Genomic DNA, 18,145 nt, shown 5'->3' with positions numbered 1-18,145 from the left:
GCACACAGCTCCAGGAAGCTTGCTTTACACATACAAAAGTTCTGTAGCCACTGGTCTTCATCCCGTACCTGCATGATAATACAATCCTAACATTCAGTGCTGGCTTCTCTAGCCCAAAAGCCATGCTCTACTATGCACAACTGATCTGTGACAGTCCAGTGCAATGCCCCTTTGCTGCTGTCCCTGTTGCGCTCGTTGTCCACATCCAAGTCTTCATCCTCTGTTATTAATTGTTAAATAGCTCTGCTGCAATGTGTAATATACTAAGCACATTGAACACCACATGGGAGATTTCTCACTGAAGAGGCTGCAGTTCACAGCAAAGACTGTTATTCAAGTGGCGTGAAAGTAAGCTGGAAGCCCGGGGAGGGCTGGGAAGCAAAGAGATGGCTGATGGGATGTTTTTCATATTCCAGAAATGCCTAGTGCTGTGTTGTGCAGTCCCACGGGACTTAGAAATTGAAGGTGACACCAGGCACTGTGGAATACTTACCCACATTGCTTTGCTCTTTATGTCGACAAGGGAGCTAACTATGTGACCATAATATGTCAACAGTGGGTGGCAGAAAAACAAGTTTGACGAATTTTCCATTTTGGCAACTTTTGCATGTCAACAGCACTCTTGTTGCCCATCCTTTCCAGTGTAGACATAGTCTGAAATGGACCCAGACCAGTCTCAAGTTTTTAACTGTAGAGTGGCTATACCATTGGGCCCTAGGAAGACTAAGATTTAAGACAAGATTTTTTTATTAAGTTACATAGCAGAATTGCAAACAGCTTCTAGGACTCTGAGAGAGTCAAAGCAGTTGTCCTTCAAATGTGCTGAACTGGCCAAGGGAAAGCTTTTAATTCAAGCAGTTCAGCATATTCTGAAGTACAGTTGCTTTGTTGTGGTTAATTTTCTGGAAGGTATTAGCTCCTCAGCGGGTTAACTTGATCAAACATCCCACCTTTAAATCTTTAATTTAGACAGTGTATAAGTTCATTTTTACTCTGGACTTGTCTGCATTGGAGATAGGAGCAACATTCAAGTTAACTTGAGTTCTATCCACACACCCCCTCTCTTGAGTGTGGTGTGCTTTCAGTGCAAGTTGTCTGACCTGTCAGGGATGTAAGCTCAAACTTACATTAGCATAACTTGTCAGCTGCTTATAGAGTCACTCTCTGTGGTGATCTAATTGCTTTGTGCAGCTTGAGTGCTGTTTCACAGTGTGGCTGCTCAAAATAAGCTAACTTAAAGGAATAAACTCTGGTTATGTACACTTCAATTAACTGTGCGATAAAGATCTAGACTATGTAAAATACTTATTAACCAAGAGATCCGTTCCCTGTACATGCTTCCTTACCCATGAGTTCTTCTGCTGCATTTGTGTTTTTGCATTTTGTTTTACTCCTGTTCGCCTTGCAGCGCTATTACATACAGGTAAGAACTGAGTTGATTTATTCCATGGCCATCATCAGAATTTTCTGTGCAAGATTATTGGAAGTACTGGATGTTGTACAGGTATCCTGGAAGATACTATTTGAAAACAATGTGGTTGAAGAGGTACTAAAGGAAAACATAATTTGGCATGCAGGATCTTTTCTTATAGACACTGGTACACAAGAAGGGGAAACAAAAAACCAGCATGGCTTTAGAACCTCACACTGCTTTGGCAGTACTGACAAGGAAAAAAAAATGTAATTAAAATTGTTTCATATAAATTGTACTTAGATCATGAACATGGAACCCTTAAAATAGAGCTACACTTTAAACTTTCCAGAATGCCTTTGTTTCAGGCATTATGTGCTGTATTTTGTGGTTTATGTGAGTTGCACATCAAATTACAGAAACTTTTTATTGTAAAACCTCTTGCAATTAAACAGGTTTTTGTTTAGTTAGCAGTTAATTATTAAATAGAATTGCTTGGAGCCCCTTTCTCCTCTTTCCTCAGAGTGATCAAGGTACACAGAGCAAACTAGAAAATATTTTAATAGAGTAAAGCTACAGTAGCCAAAACAGGAGTGATCCTAAATCCAAAAAAAATCCTCTGAACTGCTGATCTTCTTTTGCTTCACTCCCCCCATCAACCTATAATCTTTGCTTTAAATACAATATTTTTTTTTCACTATTTGTAGGTGCTCCTGACCCAACAGCCGGTGCTAGCATAGATGATGAAAACTGTTGGCACTTGGATGAAGAACAAGTCCAGGAACAAGTTAAACTCTTCCTCTCCCAGGGTGGATACCATGGATCTGGGAAGCAGCTCAATTTGCTTTTTGCAAAGGTAGGGGGGTTGTGTTTTGGTTTCCTTCCTTTTTGTTTTCCTCTATCAAGAAAATATTTGATTAGTTAATTACTGAAAATGCAGTCATTTTCAAACCAAGTTAGGCATTACGTTACTTAGAGTTCTCCAGCAGTAGAGATGTGTGGATGGTTAATGGGTAAGCATCACTCTTACTGGGAGGGGAGGGGGAACACTCCAGCCTGGCTGCAGCAGTGGGCCCAGTGCGCTGCGAGCAGGAGCAAACCAGCCCAGCCATCTTCCCCGCCCTCCCTCCCCCCGTTGCCCGCCCCTGTTCGAGAGGTTAACCAGTTACACATAACTCTTAACTGGTTAACCAATGAAGCGTGATTTTACATCCCTGTCCAGTAGTGGATCATAACTAGATGTGCCTTTAAATCTATTTGTTTATCATCACCAGCTATTTTCTCCCAAAGTTTTAGAAAAACATATGCAGAATTCTTGGGGTATACATTCTAATGTAAGTGTAAATTTCTTATGGAAAAACCTGATCAGAACAGAAATTACACTGGAACATTAACCAAGATCCAAATAATGTTTAATGTTGGAGATCAAACTCCATGCAGTAAAGTTCTCTCTTAAAAATTTTTGACAGATTTTTTTTTAATAGTGTGTGTGTCTCACAGGGAGGAGAAATTTAAATAAAACAATCTTTAGTATTTCACTAGTATTTTTTAAGGCTTGTCTTAAGAGATAATTTTGTTTCCTAGGTGCGAGAGATGTTAAAGATGAGAGACTCTAATGGAGCTCGCATGTTGACATTGATAACAGAACAGTTCATGGCTGACCCACGTCTGTCGCTTTGGAGGCAACAAGGCACTGCGATGACTGACAAGTATAGGCAGCTCTGGGATGAATTGGGTAAATGCAAAGAATTAAAATTATATGGTGTTACATATAGGTTTCATAGATTCCAAGGTCATTGTGATCCCTTAGTCTTACCTGTATAATATAGGCTATAGCACTCCTCCAAAATCCATTCCTAGCGTATAACTTTTTAGAAAAACCTCTAATCTTGATTTTAAAATTGTCAGTGGTGGAGAATCGACTACAATCTTTGATAAATTGTTCTGATAGTTAATTACTCTCACTGCCAAAAAATACACCTAATTTCCAGTCTGAAGTTTTCTAGCTTCAACTTCCAGTCATTGAATTATTATACCTTTTCTCTGCAGATACTTGAAAACTATTAAAGTGGTACGTTAATCGTCTCTTTCTTAAACTAAATAGATTGAGCTACTGGAGTCCCGTCACAATAAGGCATATTTTCTTATCCTTTAATCATTCTAATGGCTCTTCTTTGAACCTTCTCCAATTTATCAACATCTTTCTTGAACTGTGGGCGCCCAAACTGGATGCTGTGTTCCAGCAGCAGTCATACCAGTGCTAAATATCTTCTCTGGTGCTACTCAAGATTCCCCTGCTTATGCATCACAGGATCATATTAGCTTTTTTGGTCACAGCATTGCACTGGGAATTCATGTTCAGCTGATTATCCACCATGACTCCCTGATGTTTTTCAGATCTTTTTTGTGATTCCTACGATAGTCCCCCATTTGTAAGTTTGGCCTACATTCTTCAATCCTACATGTATCTATTTAGATTTAGCTAAATTAATTCACATATTGTTTGGTTGTGCCCTGTTTATCATATAGGGCTGCCAGATGGTTTCAACAAAAATACTGGACACACTTGACATTACATCACAATCTACATTACATCTTATTTAGAAAATACTGGACATTTATATTTTCTCATTTATATTTTCTCAGTTTGTTTCCCGAACAGAAAGCTCAAATACTGACTGTCCAGTTCAAAACCGGACACTTGGCAACCCTACTTATCAAAACATCCAGATCACATTGAATCAGTAATCTGCCTTCTCCATTATTTATCCCTCCCCCAGCTGTTGTCATTTCTCAAATGTATCACCAATTGTTTTGTTCCAGGTCATAATAAAAATATTAGAGCCACTTTTATAGAGTACTGCCACTAAAACTAAACTTTAATAAATCACCTAAGTCACTCCTCTTCTCTTCCTCAGTTTCATGCAACAATTTCCTCTCGACGGTGACCATTTGATGCTGAGCCTGAGCAGTTGCACTGTGAGATCAGAGAGTAACTGAGGCCTGGTCTACACTTACAAATGAAATTGCCCTAGTTATGTTGCTCAGGGCTGTGAAAAACGTTGTGCCCCCAGTGCCATAGTTAAGCTGATGTAATACCAGGTGTAGATGCATCTAAGCCTTCTGTTAGCTTAGCTACTGCCTCTCAGAGAGAGAGATTAACTTCATCCACAAGGGAAAAATGCTTCCATCAATGTAGGAAATTTCTAGTCTTCAGCTATGGTGTAGACATACTGTGACGGCACGTTGGGGGTTCCCCGTCTCCTGCACCCCGAAATGGCACAAACAGACTGCACCAGCCAGTGGAATTGAGGGTGGTTTATTGCTCCTCCAGCACAGCGCAGCACAGATGTAATCTGGTCACAGGAACTGGGCTAGGATGCCTCAGGCCCCCTTGAGATGGGGGAGACTGGGCCCCTAAACTCCAGCCCCTTCCCCTAGGCTCTCCTCCATGCCCTCCGACAGCCAGCAACCAACTCACTAACTTCCAGCCCTGCCCCCCAGCCAAGGCAGCATTCCACCTTCCTTTGTTCCTCTCCATGGGGGGTGTCTGGCCACTGGTTTGCATAGTGACTCATCCTGTTTTGCTGGGTCGTGGTCCCCACGGCAGCCAGTGGGGGTTCCCCCAGAGCCAGCAGCATAGAAACCAGCCAGGTACCCCCACTACGTCACAGTTCTCCCCCCTCCGAGAGCGAACTGAGCAGGGTCACTCCGCTCGTGACCTAGGGAAGTTCGGGTCCTCTGCGTGGGAACCCGCCCTGGGGACATGGGTGCTCCCCTTGACTCGGGCCGGCCGTGGCGAGGCCCCACATGAATTGGCTTCCCTCTGTCCACTCGCCGACCCGCTCCAGGGCGACTGGCCCAGGCCTGTCCTCGGGGGTCACACCCACCCTTCCGCTGGCCTTGATCTCTCGCCAGGGTCTCTCGGGCCGGGGCCATGAGCCCAGCGAGCCTTCTCTGGACAGCCAGGGCGGCTTCCACCCCCGATGCTCCATCCAGGGAGGACTTCCCCTCCCATAACTCTCTCAGCAAGCCCAGAGGGTCTATCTGGGGTAGAGCCCCCCAAGCCACTTTCCTCCTGTCTTGGGCCTTCCCGCCCCTCTGGCAGGAGTCACAGGACCGGCAGTACCGCTGCACGGCTGTAAAGATTCCCGGCCAATAGAAGTGCTGGAGCAGCTTCAGCCGGGTGCTCCGGATCCCCCGGTGGCCCCCAATGGGGACATCGTGGGCCAAATACAGCAGCTTGAGGCGATACTTTCGGGGGACGACCAGCTGCCGCTGGACACCCCATGCCCTCGCCTTCCTGGGGGGGAGCCACTCACGGAACAGGAGCCCACGCTCCCGCAGGAATCTCTCCTGGCCACCTCTCCCCCGGGGCTGAGCTGCACGGAGGCCAGCCTGGTCCCTCAGCCTCTGCAAGGAGGGGTCTGCCTGCACCTCAGCCTGGAATTCAGCTGCTGAGGCAGGGATCGGGACCTGTCCCCCACCTCTGCCTAGGTCCGGAGTCCCAGCCTGGCTGGACCCCGTGTCCACTGGGATGGGACCCTGAGGACGCTGCCAGGAGTCCTTCCCTGGACCCACGTTGTCAGCCCCCCGCTGGCTCTGGCTCCGGGTAGTGACTAGAGTCCGCTGGGATTCATGGGGCCACTCCTCTAGGTCATTCCCCATCAGCACCTCGGTGGGCAAGTGCGGGTGCACCCCCACTTCCTTGAGGCCTTCCTTCGCCCCCCATTTCAGATGCACCCTGGCTACAGGCACCTTAAACGGGGACCCGTCTATGCCCTTCAGGGTCAGCTGCGCGTGGGGTAGTATCCGCTCCGGGGCCACTATGTCGGATCGGGCCAGAGTCACCTCCGCCCCCGTGTCCCAGAAGCCCGTCACCTTCCTACCATCCACCTCCAGGGGTATGAGGCACTCGCTCCGCAGGGGCCGTCCTGCCCCCACCCGGTACACGGAGGAATCCGCCTCCTGAGAATCAGACCTCCCAGGGGAGGTGCACTGAGCATCCTTCCCCTCTCTCTGAGCTGAGGTTTGCCTGCCAGCCCCTGCCTCTGGGGCAGCCTGCCCTTCCTCCCGCCCCAGCCAGTTAACCCTGGACAGTCCCCGGTCCTGGGACCTGGTGCACTGAGCCCTCTTGTGGCCTTTTTGCCCACAGCGCTGGCAAGTTAGGCTTTGGGCTGTCTCTGTCCAGGCCCTGGCTGGTTCTCTGGGGCGCAGACGACCTGTTCCTTGGTCTCGCCCCGTAGTTGACTCCCTCCATCGCTCAGCCGAGATCCGGTCTCTGCGCGGTTCCCTTTCTCTCCGGGACTCCCGTTCACACCCGGACCGGCTCTCCGTGAACTCATCCGCCAGTCTCCCGGCCTCCTGGGGGTTCTCTGGTCTCCGGTCCTTGAGCCACAGCCTCAGTTTGGGTGGACACGCTTCATAGAACTGCTCCATCATGACCAGCTTGAGCAGCTCCTCTGCGGTCTGGGCTCCGACTCCAGACACCCACTTGCGGCAGTATTGCGCCAGGCGGGAGGCCAGGTCCACATAGGTCTCCCGTGGCCCTTTCTGTACCCCCCGGAACTTCTTCCTGTACATCTCGGGGGTCAGCCCGAACTTGTGCAGCAGGGCCTCCTTGACTCGGTTGTAATCCCCTGGCTGTAGGTCCTCCAGCTGACTGAGCACTCCGGCCGCCTCCTGGCTCAGTGCGGGGATGAGCTCCTGCAGCCAGTCAGCTGGGGGAACCCGTTGCAGTCCACAGGCCCTCTCAAAGGAGCTGAGGAACCCGTCTATGTCACCCATGTCCTTCAATTGGGCCACCACGAGCCTCTCCAAGTGGCTGGCAGCCCTGGGACCTTGGGGCCCATCCGCACTTGGCGCAGCCGGTGCCCCGCCGGTTCTCCGCTCTGCCATGGCCAGCTCATGCTGCCGCTGCCTCTCTCGATCTTGGCGCTCCTTCTCTCGGTCCTCTACTTCCAATTCCCTGATCCGCAGCTGGATCTCCAGCCGCCGCAGCTCCGCTGGGCTGGCCCCTGCCCTAGATGGGCTACGGCTTGCAGGCCTCCCGGGAGACGCTGTCTCATCTCTCCGTTGGGTTCCAGCGCTCCTCCCCCTCTCTGAGCCTGCCACACTCTCAGGGGGGGTCTGGCTGCTTCCCCTGGGGACAAGATCCTGGCCCTGTGGCTGGTCATTCTCTTCCAGCTGGGTAATCAGCTGGGCCTTGGTTGCTTTCCGCACAGGCAAGCCCCTCTCTCTGCACAGCCCCACCAGCTCTGCCTTCAAGAGTCGGGCGTAGGCCATCTGCCCGCTGGGCCCCTTGGTGCAGACTCACCAGTCTAGTGCTGCAGCGCCCCACGATTCCCAGGAACCGCTTCGCTCTGTCTCCAGCACGCCTGGCTCCAGGGCTCTTGCTTCTACTGTGCCTTGTCGCTCGCCGCTGGGAGCTTCATCCACGGGGTGCAGTGCATCCCGCTCCTGACACCAGTGTGACGGCACGTTGGGGGTTCCCCGTCTCCTGCACCCCGAAATGGCACAAACAGACTGCACCAGCCAGTGGAATTGAGGGTGGTTTATTGCTCCTCCAGCACAGCGCAGCACAGATGTAATCTGGTCACAGGAACTGGGCTAGGATGCCTCAGGCCCCCTTGAGATGGGGGAGACTGGGCCCCTAAACTCCAGCCCCTTCCCCTAGGCTCTCCTCCATGCCCTCCGACAGCCAGCAACCAACTCACTAACTTCCAGCCCTGCCCCCCAGCCAAGGCAGCATTCCACCTTCCTTTGTTCCTCTCCATGGGGGGTGTCTGGCCACTGGTTTGCATAGTGACTCATCCTGTTTTGCTGGGTCGTGGTCCCCACGGCAGCCAGTGGGGGTTCCCCCAGAGCCAGCAGCATAGAAACCAGCCAGGTACCCCCACTACGTCACACATACATTGAGTCCATCATTTACTTTCTTTCCATAAAAACCTTAATCCTCATCCTGCTGCCTACATTGACCATGTCATCCCTTTATAGTGCCTATCTCGTGTTGCAAGTAGAAGCATCTGTCTGTCTACAGCATCAAGTGGGGCATTGTGTAGATGAACTATAACAGTTTGACAAGATAAAATCATCTTTTTTTGTCAGTCATAGTGTGCAAACAGTAACGGTAGAAATCACCATCTTCACTTCTAATTAGGCATAGTAACTCCCAATCTGAAGTGGTCTCCTCTACTTCAGTCCTGAACCTGTCCACTCCCTCATCTATCAAGGTCCTTGAGTCCTGACCTACAGTTTTATTTGCTGACTCAGCCACTCTGATCACTCACTCACTCCAGTTCATTTGTATACTTTAATACCATTAGTTGAGTTCTGTCCAGTGTCACCATTTTCCTTTTTGCCTGTAGTGTCAAATGGATGTGGGGAAATCATACTTTTCCGGTTTTCTGATTGTCACCAAAATCAATAGGCCTGTTCTACTGATGCCTAGAATGTTCTTTAAAATTGATCGGACAGTGCTTCCTCATAGTCTTCACCTGCTGACGTGGAAACTACGAAGTGCCTTGTTTTCACTAAAGCTATGTCTACATTGCAGGCTTCTTGCACATGAACTTTTTTGTGGAAGAGAGCGTATCCACACTGCCATGTGCTTTTGGGCAAGAGAGATGCTTTTGGGCAAGAGAGCGTCCACACTGCCATGGATGCTCTTGCTCAAGAAAGCTCTGATGGCCATTCACAGAATGGCCATCAGAGCACCTGTGGTTTTTCCGATGGGGGTTGTGTGTGTGTGTGTGTGTGTGTGTGTGTGTGTGTGTGGAATAACTCTTACACAAAAAGCCCTGTGTTCTGATGATCTACTGTGCTTTTTCTTACACAAAAACACACTTGTAGTGTAGACGCTCCACGAGTTTTTGCAGTGTAGGTGTAGCCTAAAGGTTTTACCTCAAACTCAATTAACTCATAATAGAGATGCAGACGTGAGAGAGAAGTATGAGTATGAAAGGAAGCCAGGGTGTTAGGAAGCCCAAAGGAAAAATAGCGATACCTAGAATGAAGAGCAAGATTATATTGAGGACCAGTTATTTGTTTGGGCAATAATGGCAAGGGAGAATTCATATCGATGCTGAGGGGTAACAAATTTAATTGTACATTCTCAAATTGGAACCATGTCAGATTCTTTTCCTCTATGCATGCTATATGTAAGGGTAAAACAGTATATTTACCTTTTTTGTCTGCTCAGAATGATCTGCTTTGAGAATGGTATGTACAAATCAGAACTTCCCCTTAAATCTATGAAGAAAATGCTTGTAGAGGTGTTAATCACAGTCAAGTGGATTTTTTAATATTGTATGTTAATTAAGCTCTTGATTATTTGATGGAATAAATATTGTAGTTATGACAGTTTTTAGCACATGTAAGGTCTAAGTATGGGTTCTGTTTAATAAAGACTTGCTTAATTTTGTAGCCTACCAACCATTAAGCATATAGACATTTTTTTTTCATTTTTATTCTGGCATATGTTTTTAAGTTTACTGTAATAAGCTTCATTCCCTGACTGGGTCATTTAAGTAATGAGCCTTTCATTACAACTTAACCACTGCTCCTTGCATTGCAATGGGTACTTGCATGGTAATTGGAATAATAAGTTAGAAAAGGAAGAGAGCCTGCCTGCTTCCATTCAAGTCTATTGTAAAACTCCCCAAGGCTTTCGCAGAAGCAGGAGTGGGCATTACATTTTGAGGTGTTGGGTAAGAAAATGTTTATTAATTATCCTGGCATCCATTGGATAGGCTAACAATAGTGAGGCTAACATCATTCAAAGGAGATGATACAGTGCACTCACTGGAAGGGTCACACAAGCAATTCTGATTTGGAGGTCTAGAATTAAGCAGCAAGCTATTTTTGAAAATGGGTAAAAGAAATAGTATGAAAACAAACTCCTGAAGGGTCTCCAGTGTAACTAAAGTACATTCCATTAGAGAGGTCAAGATTACAAATGTAGCATATTAAGGTTAGAAGTTACTTACTTCTGTTGATGCTAGAGACAGTAGAAGAACATACAGTGGCTCCTATGTTCAATACATCCCCACCTCCCACAATGGCCTATAGATAACTTTTTCAAAGTTCTGATCTGAAATAATGCTGTTAAATGGTACATCAGTAGGTAAATACCACATGCTGATTTTAGAAAGATTAATCCTCAATTACCATTGATCAAAACTGAGAAATTGCCAAATGTATTAATTTTAATATGAATCCCTTTGGTCTATCATGAAATTTCATTAGTAAAATAGAGGACTATGGAGATAGTTATAATCCACTAAAGTAAGTGTCTGCTGGTGCTTGTTGCAGTGTGTTATCTGATGCAATAAAAGGTCAGTCAACCCTTTTTCTGCCCTGAAAACATTATCTGTATCCATAGGCTAAAAAGTCCATACAGTTTGACTTCAGTAATAATACTCTAATATTCATCCATCAAAATTAAATAAAAGTTGCTTCTGAGCTGCGAGAGTGAAAAGATTTTTCTTTCTTAATAAAAGGGGGAAATTTGACTTTGTGCCCCGGCCCAGGGATCACATTGCTGCAAGGCTTTGCTTTGGAATTAAATGCTGAGCACTGCCAGATGCCAGGCATCGAGAAGAAGCTGAGTTTTGTCGGCAAATGGGATCTGCAAGTTAATTGGTGTTTTCTGCAGGCTTCTGGCTGTGAAATGAAATTGGAAGCCCTTTAGCCACATGGATAATACAGGACCTGAATACAAATGTCACATGTCACCATCAGGGCCCACTGTGAGACAATAGTGTTCCCACTCGAACACTACGCCATTACAGATCATTTAAATATGGGGATTACATTTAAACTAAAAGCCCCATTTGCCTTTTACTGCAATTTAAATGTCCTCTTAGCAAAAGCTAAGTGACAAATTAAATGAAAAAAGTGCCCACATTTTTAAAGCTGTAATGCAAAACAACCTTTTATTGCTTCTCATGTGCCACGAATGAATCATTATACTTGTCAACCCTAAACCAAGCCATAATTGGAGCAGCTACTGTTATCAAAGTGGGGCCGTTCATGTGACAGCTTAATAAAGCTGAAACTGTTAAATTAAATCCCAGATGCTTAATCTGATGAAAGCAGTCAAGTAGAAGAATCCAAGACAAGTATCTACTGCTTGGTGGAGTGATGGAGCCCAACAGCTTGTCAACACGCAGATTACAGGATCAGATTTTTTTCTGATCTACCAATTTCAGTATCTTTTCCCACCTGCTTGCCTGCCTTTCTTAGTAAAGAAACTTCACATAATTTGCATGTTTCAAAACAAACATTCTAGTAAATTTCCCCCCACTTTGATGTTTAAAACAATATTTAGTTCACTTTTTAAAACTAAAAAAGAATGGTTTCTAATGGAATCTAAGGCAAGATGGCTCTCCATGTGCTCTACCACAGGAAGGGAGGGTACACCAAGAGGATTCACTATTATAAGACAGGATAAAGATGTGGTGGCGTGTTGGGGTTCCCTCGCCTCCTACACCCCCGTAGTGGCATGAACAGACTCCACCAGCCAGTAGAATATAGGGAGTGTATTGCTTCTCCAGGATACAGCACAGCATAGATGTAATCTGGTTACAGGGCCAGGCCTAGGATGCCTCAGTCCCCCTTGAGATGGGGGAGACTGGACCCCTAAATCCCAGCCCGTTGCTTAGGCTGCTTCCTCCATGACACCAGACAGAAACTAAAACTCTCTTCCATCCCTGCCCCCCCAGCCAGATGCTGGTCTCCACCCTCCTTCCTTTGTCTCCCTCCCTGGGAGGCTGAGCCTGGGTGCCTGGGCTAATACATACTCTCCCATCACAGCGCAGGTGGACCCCAGGTCACAGAGCAGAGAGCACCCCCACTACGCCACAAAAGGATAGTCAGTTATTTGAGATGCTGAGATTTTACTCACTGGGATTTGTCTTCTCTGTATTATGACTGATCTTTGAAGCAGTGTTTGAAGGCCCTCAGTTTTCTTTGGTGTTAGTAAGGATAGAGGGTGCTCTCCAGGTCTTCCTATATCAGATCCATCCTCAACTACCCATATCAACCACTTTCAATTGACTAATATTGCTTAAATATGAAGCACTATGGTGGGGTCCCCCATGGGTCTGTCCTGGAACCCATCCTATTCAACTTTATTTTATAAATATGATCTAGAGAAAGTGGTAAACAGTGAGGTGGCAACATTTGCAGATGATACCAACTGCTCAAGACAGTTAAGACCAAAGCAGACAGTGAAGAGCTTCAAAAAGATCTCACCAAACTAAGTGGGCAACAAAATGGCACATGAAATTTAATGTTGATAAATGTAAAGTAATGCTCATAGGAAAAAATAATCCCAACCATACATATAGGCCGGTCAATCTTACCTTGGTTCCTGGAAAAATCATGGAAGGGATCCTTAAGGAATCCATTTTGAGGCACTTGGTAGAGAGGAAAGTGATTAGGAATAGTCAGCATGGATTCACAAAGGGCAAGTCGTGCCTGACCAATCTGATTAGTTTCTATGTTGAGGTAACTGGCTCTGTGGATGTGGGAAAGTCAGTGAATGTGATATACCTTGACTTTAGCAAGGCTTTTGATACGGTCTCCCACAATATTCTTGCCAGCAAGTTAAGGGAATGTGGATTGGATAAATGGACGGTAAGATGGATCGAAAGATGGCTAGAATGCCGGGCCCAGCGGGTAGTGATAAGAACGGCCGTACTGGGTCAGACCAAAGGTCCATCTATCCCAGTATCCTGTCTGCCCACAGTGGCCAGCACCAGGTGGCCCAGAGAGGGTGGACCGAAGACAATGATCAAGCGATTTGTCTCCTGCCATCCTTCTCCAACCTCTGACAAACAAAGGCCAGGGACACCAATTTTATCCCCTGGCTCATAGCCTTTTATGGACCTAACCTCCATGAAATGATCTAGCGTCTCTTTAAACTCTGTTATATAGTCCTAGCCTTCGCAGCCTCCTCTGGCAAGGAGTTCCACAGGTTGACTACACACTGTGTGAAGAAGAACTTTCTTTTATTAGTTTTAAACCTACTACCCATTAATTTCATTTGGTGTCCTCTAGTTCTTCTATTTAGGGAGCTAATAAATAACTTTTCTTTATCCGCTCTCTCCACACCACTCATGATTTTATATACCTCTATCATATCCCCCCTCAGTCTGCTCTTTTCTAAACTGAAAAGTCCCAGTCGCTTTAACCTCTCCTCATATGGGACCCGTTCCAAACCCCTAATCATTTTAGTTGCCCTTTTCTGAACCCTTTCCAAGGCCAAAATATCTTTTTTGAGGTGAGGAGCCCACATCTGTACACAGTATTCAAGATGTGGGCGTACCATAGTTTTATACAGGGGCAGTAAGATATTCTGGGTCTTATTTTCTATCCCTTTCTTAATTCCTAGCATCCTATTTGCCTTTTTGACTGCCGCTGCACACTGTGTGGAAGTTTTCAGAGAGCTATCCATGATAACTCCAATATCTCTTTCCTGATTTGTCATAGCCAAATTAGCCCCCATTATACTGTACGTATAGTTGGGGTTATTTTTCCCAATGTGCATTACTTTACACTTATCCACGTTAAATTTCATTTGCCATTTTGTTGCCCAATCACTCAGTTTGGTGAGATCTTCTTGGAGTCCCTCACAGTCTGCTTCTGTCTTGATTATCCTAAACAGTTTTGTATCATCCACAAACTTTACCACCTCACTGCTTACCCCTTTCTCCAGTTGAATATGAATAAGTTGAAAAGGATTGGTCCCAGGACTGACCTTTGGGGGACGCCACTAGTTACCCCTCTCCATTCTGAAAATTTACCATTTATTCCTATCCTTTGTTTCCTGTCTTTTAACCAGTTCTCAATCTAAGAAAGGACCTTCCCTCTTATTCCATGGCCATGTAATTTACGCAAAAGCCTTTGGTCAGGGACCTTGTCAAAGGCTTTCTGAAAATCCCAGTATACTATATCTACTGGATCCCCCTTGTCCGCATGTTTGTTAACCCCTTCAAAGAATTCTAACAGATTAGTAAGACAGGATTTCCCTTTACAGAAACCATGTTGACTTTTGTCCAACAAATTATGTTCTCTTCTATATGCTTCACAATTTTATTCTTTACTATTGTTTCGACTAATTTGCCCGGTACTGAAGTTAGACTTACCGGTCTGTAATTGCCAGGATCGCCTCTAGAGCCCTTTTTAAATATTGGTGTCACGTTGACTACCTTCCAGTCATTAGGTACGGAAGCCGATTTAAAAGATAGGTTACAAACCACACATAATAGTTCAGCAATTGCCCATTTGAGTTCTTTTAGAACCCTTCGATGAATGCCCTCTGGTCCCGGAGATTTGTTAACATTAAGTTTTTCTATTTGTTCCAAAACCACCTCTAATGACACTTCAATCCGGGACAGTTCCTCAGATTCATCACCCAAAAAGGACGGTGCAGTTTTGGGAATCTCCCCAACGTCCTCAGCCACGAAGACTGAAGCAAAGAAATCATTTAGTTTCTCTGTTTATCATCCTTGATTGCTCCTTTTATAGCTCCATTGTCTAGGGGACCCACAGGTTTTTTTAGCAGGCTTCCTGCTTCTAATGTACTTAAAAAACATTTCGTTATTTCTTTTTGAGTTTTTGGCTAGCTGTTCCTCCAAATCTTTTTTTGCTTTTCTTATTACATTTTTACACTTGATTTGACAGTGTTTATGTTCCTTTCTATTTATCTCACTAGGATTGGACTTCCACTCCTAAAAAGATACCTTTTTGTCCCTCACCACTTCTTTTACATGGTGGTTAAGCCACGGTGACTCTTTTTTAGGTCTTTTGCTATGTTTTTTAATTTGGGGTATACATTTAAGTTGGGCCTCTATTATGGTGTCTTTAAAAAGTTTCCATGCAGCTTGCAGGGATTTGGCTCTAGTCACTGTGCCTTTTAATTTCTGTTTAACTAACCTCCTCATTTTTGTGTAATTCCCCTTTTTTAAATTAAATACCAGTGTGCTGGACTGCTGAGGTGTTCTTCCCACCACAGGAATGTTAAATGTTGTTATATTATGGTCACTATTCCCAAGCGGTCCTGTAACGGTTATCTCCTGGACCTGATCCTGCGCTCCACTCAGGACTAAATCGAGAATTGCCTCTCCCTTTGTGGGTTCCTGCACCAGCTGCTCCAAGAAGCAGTCTGATCAACGGCTCGATGTCAGAATGGTGGTCGGTTTCTAGCAGAGTGCCCCAAGGTTCAGTTCTAGGACCAGTTTTGTTCAATATCTTTATTAATGACCTGGATGAGGGGATAGATTGCACCCTCAGCAAGTTTGCAGATGATACTAAGCTAGGGGGAGAGGTAGATACGCTTGAGGGCAGAGATAGGGTCCAGAGTGACTTAGACAAATTGGAGGATTGGGCCACAAGAAATCTGATGAGGTTCAACAAGGACAAGTGCAGAGTCCTGCACTTGGGACGGAAGAATCCCAAGCATAGTTACAAGCTGGGTACCGACCAGTTAAGTAGTAGTTCTGCAGAAAAGGACCTGGGGGTTACAGTGGATGAGAAGCTGGATATGAGTCAACAATGTGCCCTTGTAGCCAAGAAGGCTAATGGCATATTAGGTTGCATGAAGAGGAGCATTGCCAGCAGATCCAGAGATGTCATTATTCCCCTTTTATTCGGCTTTGGTGAGGCCACATCTGGAGTATTGTGTCCAGTTCTGGGCCCCCCACTACAAAAAGGATGTGGATGCATTGGAGAGGTCCAGCGGAGGGCAACCAAAATGATTATGGGGCTGGAGCTTATGACTTATGAGGAGAGGCTTAGGGAGTTGGATCTGTTTAGTCTGCAGAAGCGAAGAGTGAGGGGGGATTTGATAGCAGCCTTCAACTTCCTGAAGGGAGGTTCCAAAGAGGATGGAGAGAGGCTGTTCTCAGTAGTGACAGATGGCAGAACAAGGAGTAAAGGTCTCAATTTGTGGTGGGAGAGGTCCAAGTTGGATATTAGGAAAAACTATTTCACTAGGAGGGTAGTGAAGCACTGGAATGGGTTACCTAGGGAAGTAGTGGAGTCTCCATCCCTAGTGGTGTTTAAGTCTCAGCTTGACAAAGCCCTGGCCAGGTTGATTTAGTTGGGATTGGTCCTGCCTAGAGCAGGGGACTGGACTTGATGACCTTCTGAGGTCTCTTCCAGCTCTATGGTTCTGATTCTATGACAATATGATGGGGACTAATTTAGCTACAACTACTCAAGAGAGAGATCTTGGAGTCATTGTGGATAGTTCTCTGAAAATATCCATTCTGTGTGCAGTGGCAGTCAAAAAGGAAATAGAATGTTAGGAGTCATTAAAAAGGGATAGAGAATAAGACAGAGAACAACTTATTGCCTCTATATAAAACCATGGTACACCCACATCTTGAATACTTCATACAGATGTGGTCGCCTCATCTCAAAAAAAATATATTGGCACTGGAAAAGATTCAGAAAAGGGCAACAAAAATGGTTAGGGGTTTGGAATGGGTCTCATATGATGAGAGATTAAAAAAGACTTGGACTTCTCATCTTAGAAAAGAGGAGACTAAGGGGGGATAGAGGTCTATAAAATCATGACTGGTATGGAAAAAGTGAATAAGGAAAAGTTATTTAATTATTCCCACAATAAAAGAACTAGGGGTCACCAAATGAAATTAATAGGCAGCAGATTTAAAACAGACAAAAGGAAGTTTTTCTTTGCTCAGTGTACAGTCAACCTGTGGAACTCCTTGCCAGAGAATGTGTGAAGGCTAGAACTTTAATAGGGTTCAAAAAAGAGCTAGATTCATGGAGATTAGGTCCATCAATGGCTATTATCTTGGATGGGTAGGAATGGTGTCTCTAGCCTCTGTTTCTCTGGTGGTCGGTGATAGAGGAGAGATTAGGTGAGGATTACCTGTTGTGATCCCTCCCTCTGGAACATCTGGTATTGGCCACTGTTGACAGACAGGATACTGGGCCAGATGGACCTTTGGTCTGACCCAGTATGGCTGTTCTTATGTTCTTATACCTCTGCAGTCTCTTCAGTCATATAGTAATTCCTCACTTAACATTGTCTCAGTTAACATTTCATTGTTACGCTGCTTATCTATTAGAGTACATACTCATTTAAAGTCGTACAATACTCCCTTATAAAATCATTTGGCCTCTTGCATGATTTTCTGGAAAAGCAGTCTGTTCTTGTGTGGGCTTGGAAACAGGATGGGATGGGAGCCTCCATCCCCTTCCCTGCACTTCCCTCACTGCCATGTTACTCTATGTCCTCTGCCTTAGAGCTGCTCCTGGGAGCTCCCTGCTTGCTGGGGGTGGTGGTGGAGGAGGAGAGAGGTGCTGATGTAAAGATGTCCCTTCCACCACCCCGATCAAGCCCCCTAACTCTGTACCCCATCTGTACAAAGCAAGTCTATTGTGTTTCCTCCCTCTTGCGTCAGTCCATACCGCCTTGTAGAGTGTGAGGCTGCATTAACAACAGTGAGTTAACCCTCAAGGGCTCAGCCTAGTGTTAGTTCATCATCATTTAGTAGAAAGACATTCCCTGGGAAATAGTCTGTCCTCTGACTCCACCACCTCACCCAAACTTAACAATCATCATTGCTGTGTACATATATTGTGTATGTGTGTATTGCCTTTTGTCTGCTGAAAAAAATGTCCCTGGAACCCAACTCTCCCTAATTAATTCTTATGGGGAAATTGGATTTTTTTTAACGTTATTTCACTTAGAGTAGC

General features: G+C 45.6%; 1 protein-coding gene across 2 annotated transcripts in view; it reads left to right on the top strand.

The window, feature by feature from the left end:
- ZSWIM6 (zinc finger SWIM-type containing 6) overlaps window positions 1-18,145 on the top strand; it is a 183,996-nt gene that overhangs the window by 114,646 nt on the left and 51,205 nt on the right. For both annotated transcript variants that reach the window (XM_075932863.2, XM_075932864.2), the window contains exons 3-4: window positions 2,119-2,267; window positions 2,996-3,146. In XM_075932863.2, the coding sequence (XP_075788978.1) occupies window positions 2,119-2,267; window positions 2,996-3,146 (300 nt within the window). The remainder of the gene's footprint in view (window positions 1-2,118; window positions 2,268-2,995; window positions 3,147-18,145) is intronic.

This window comes from Pelodiscus sinensis, chromosome 6, assembly GCF_052426305.1.
Source record: "Pelodiscus sinensis isolate ZL-2025 chromosome 6, ASM5242630v1, whole genome shotgun sequence".
Taxonomy (NCBI): Eukaryota; Metazoa; Chordata; order Testudines; family Trionychidae; genus Pelodiscus; species Pelodiscus sinensis.
This window is presented reverse-complemented; position numbering and strand designations above follow the sequence as displayed.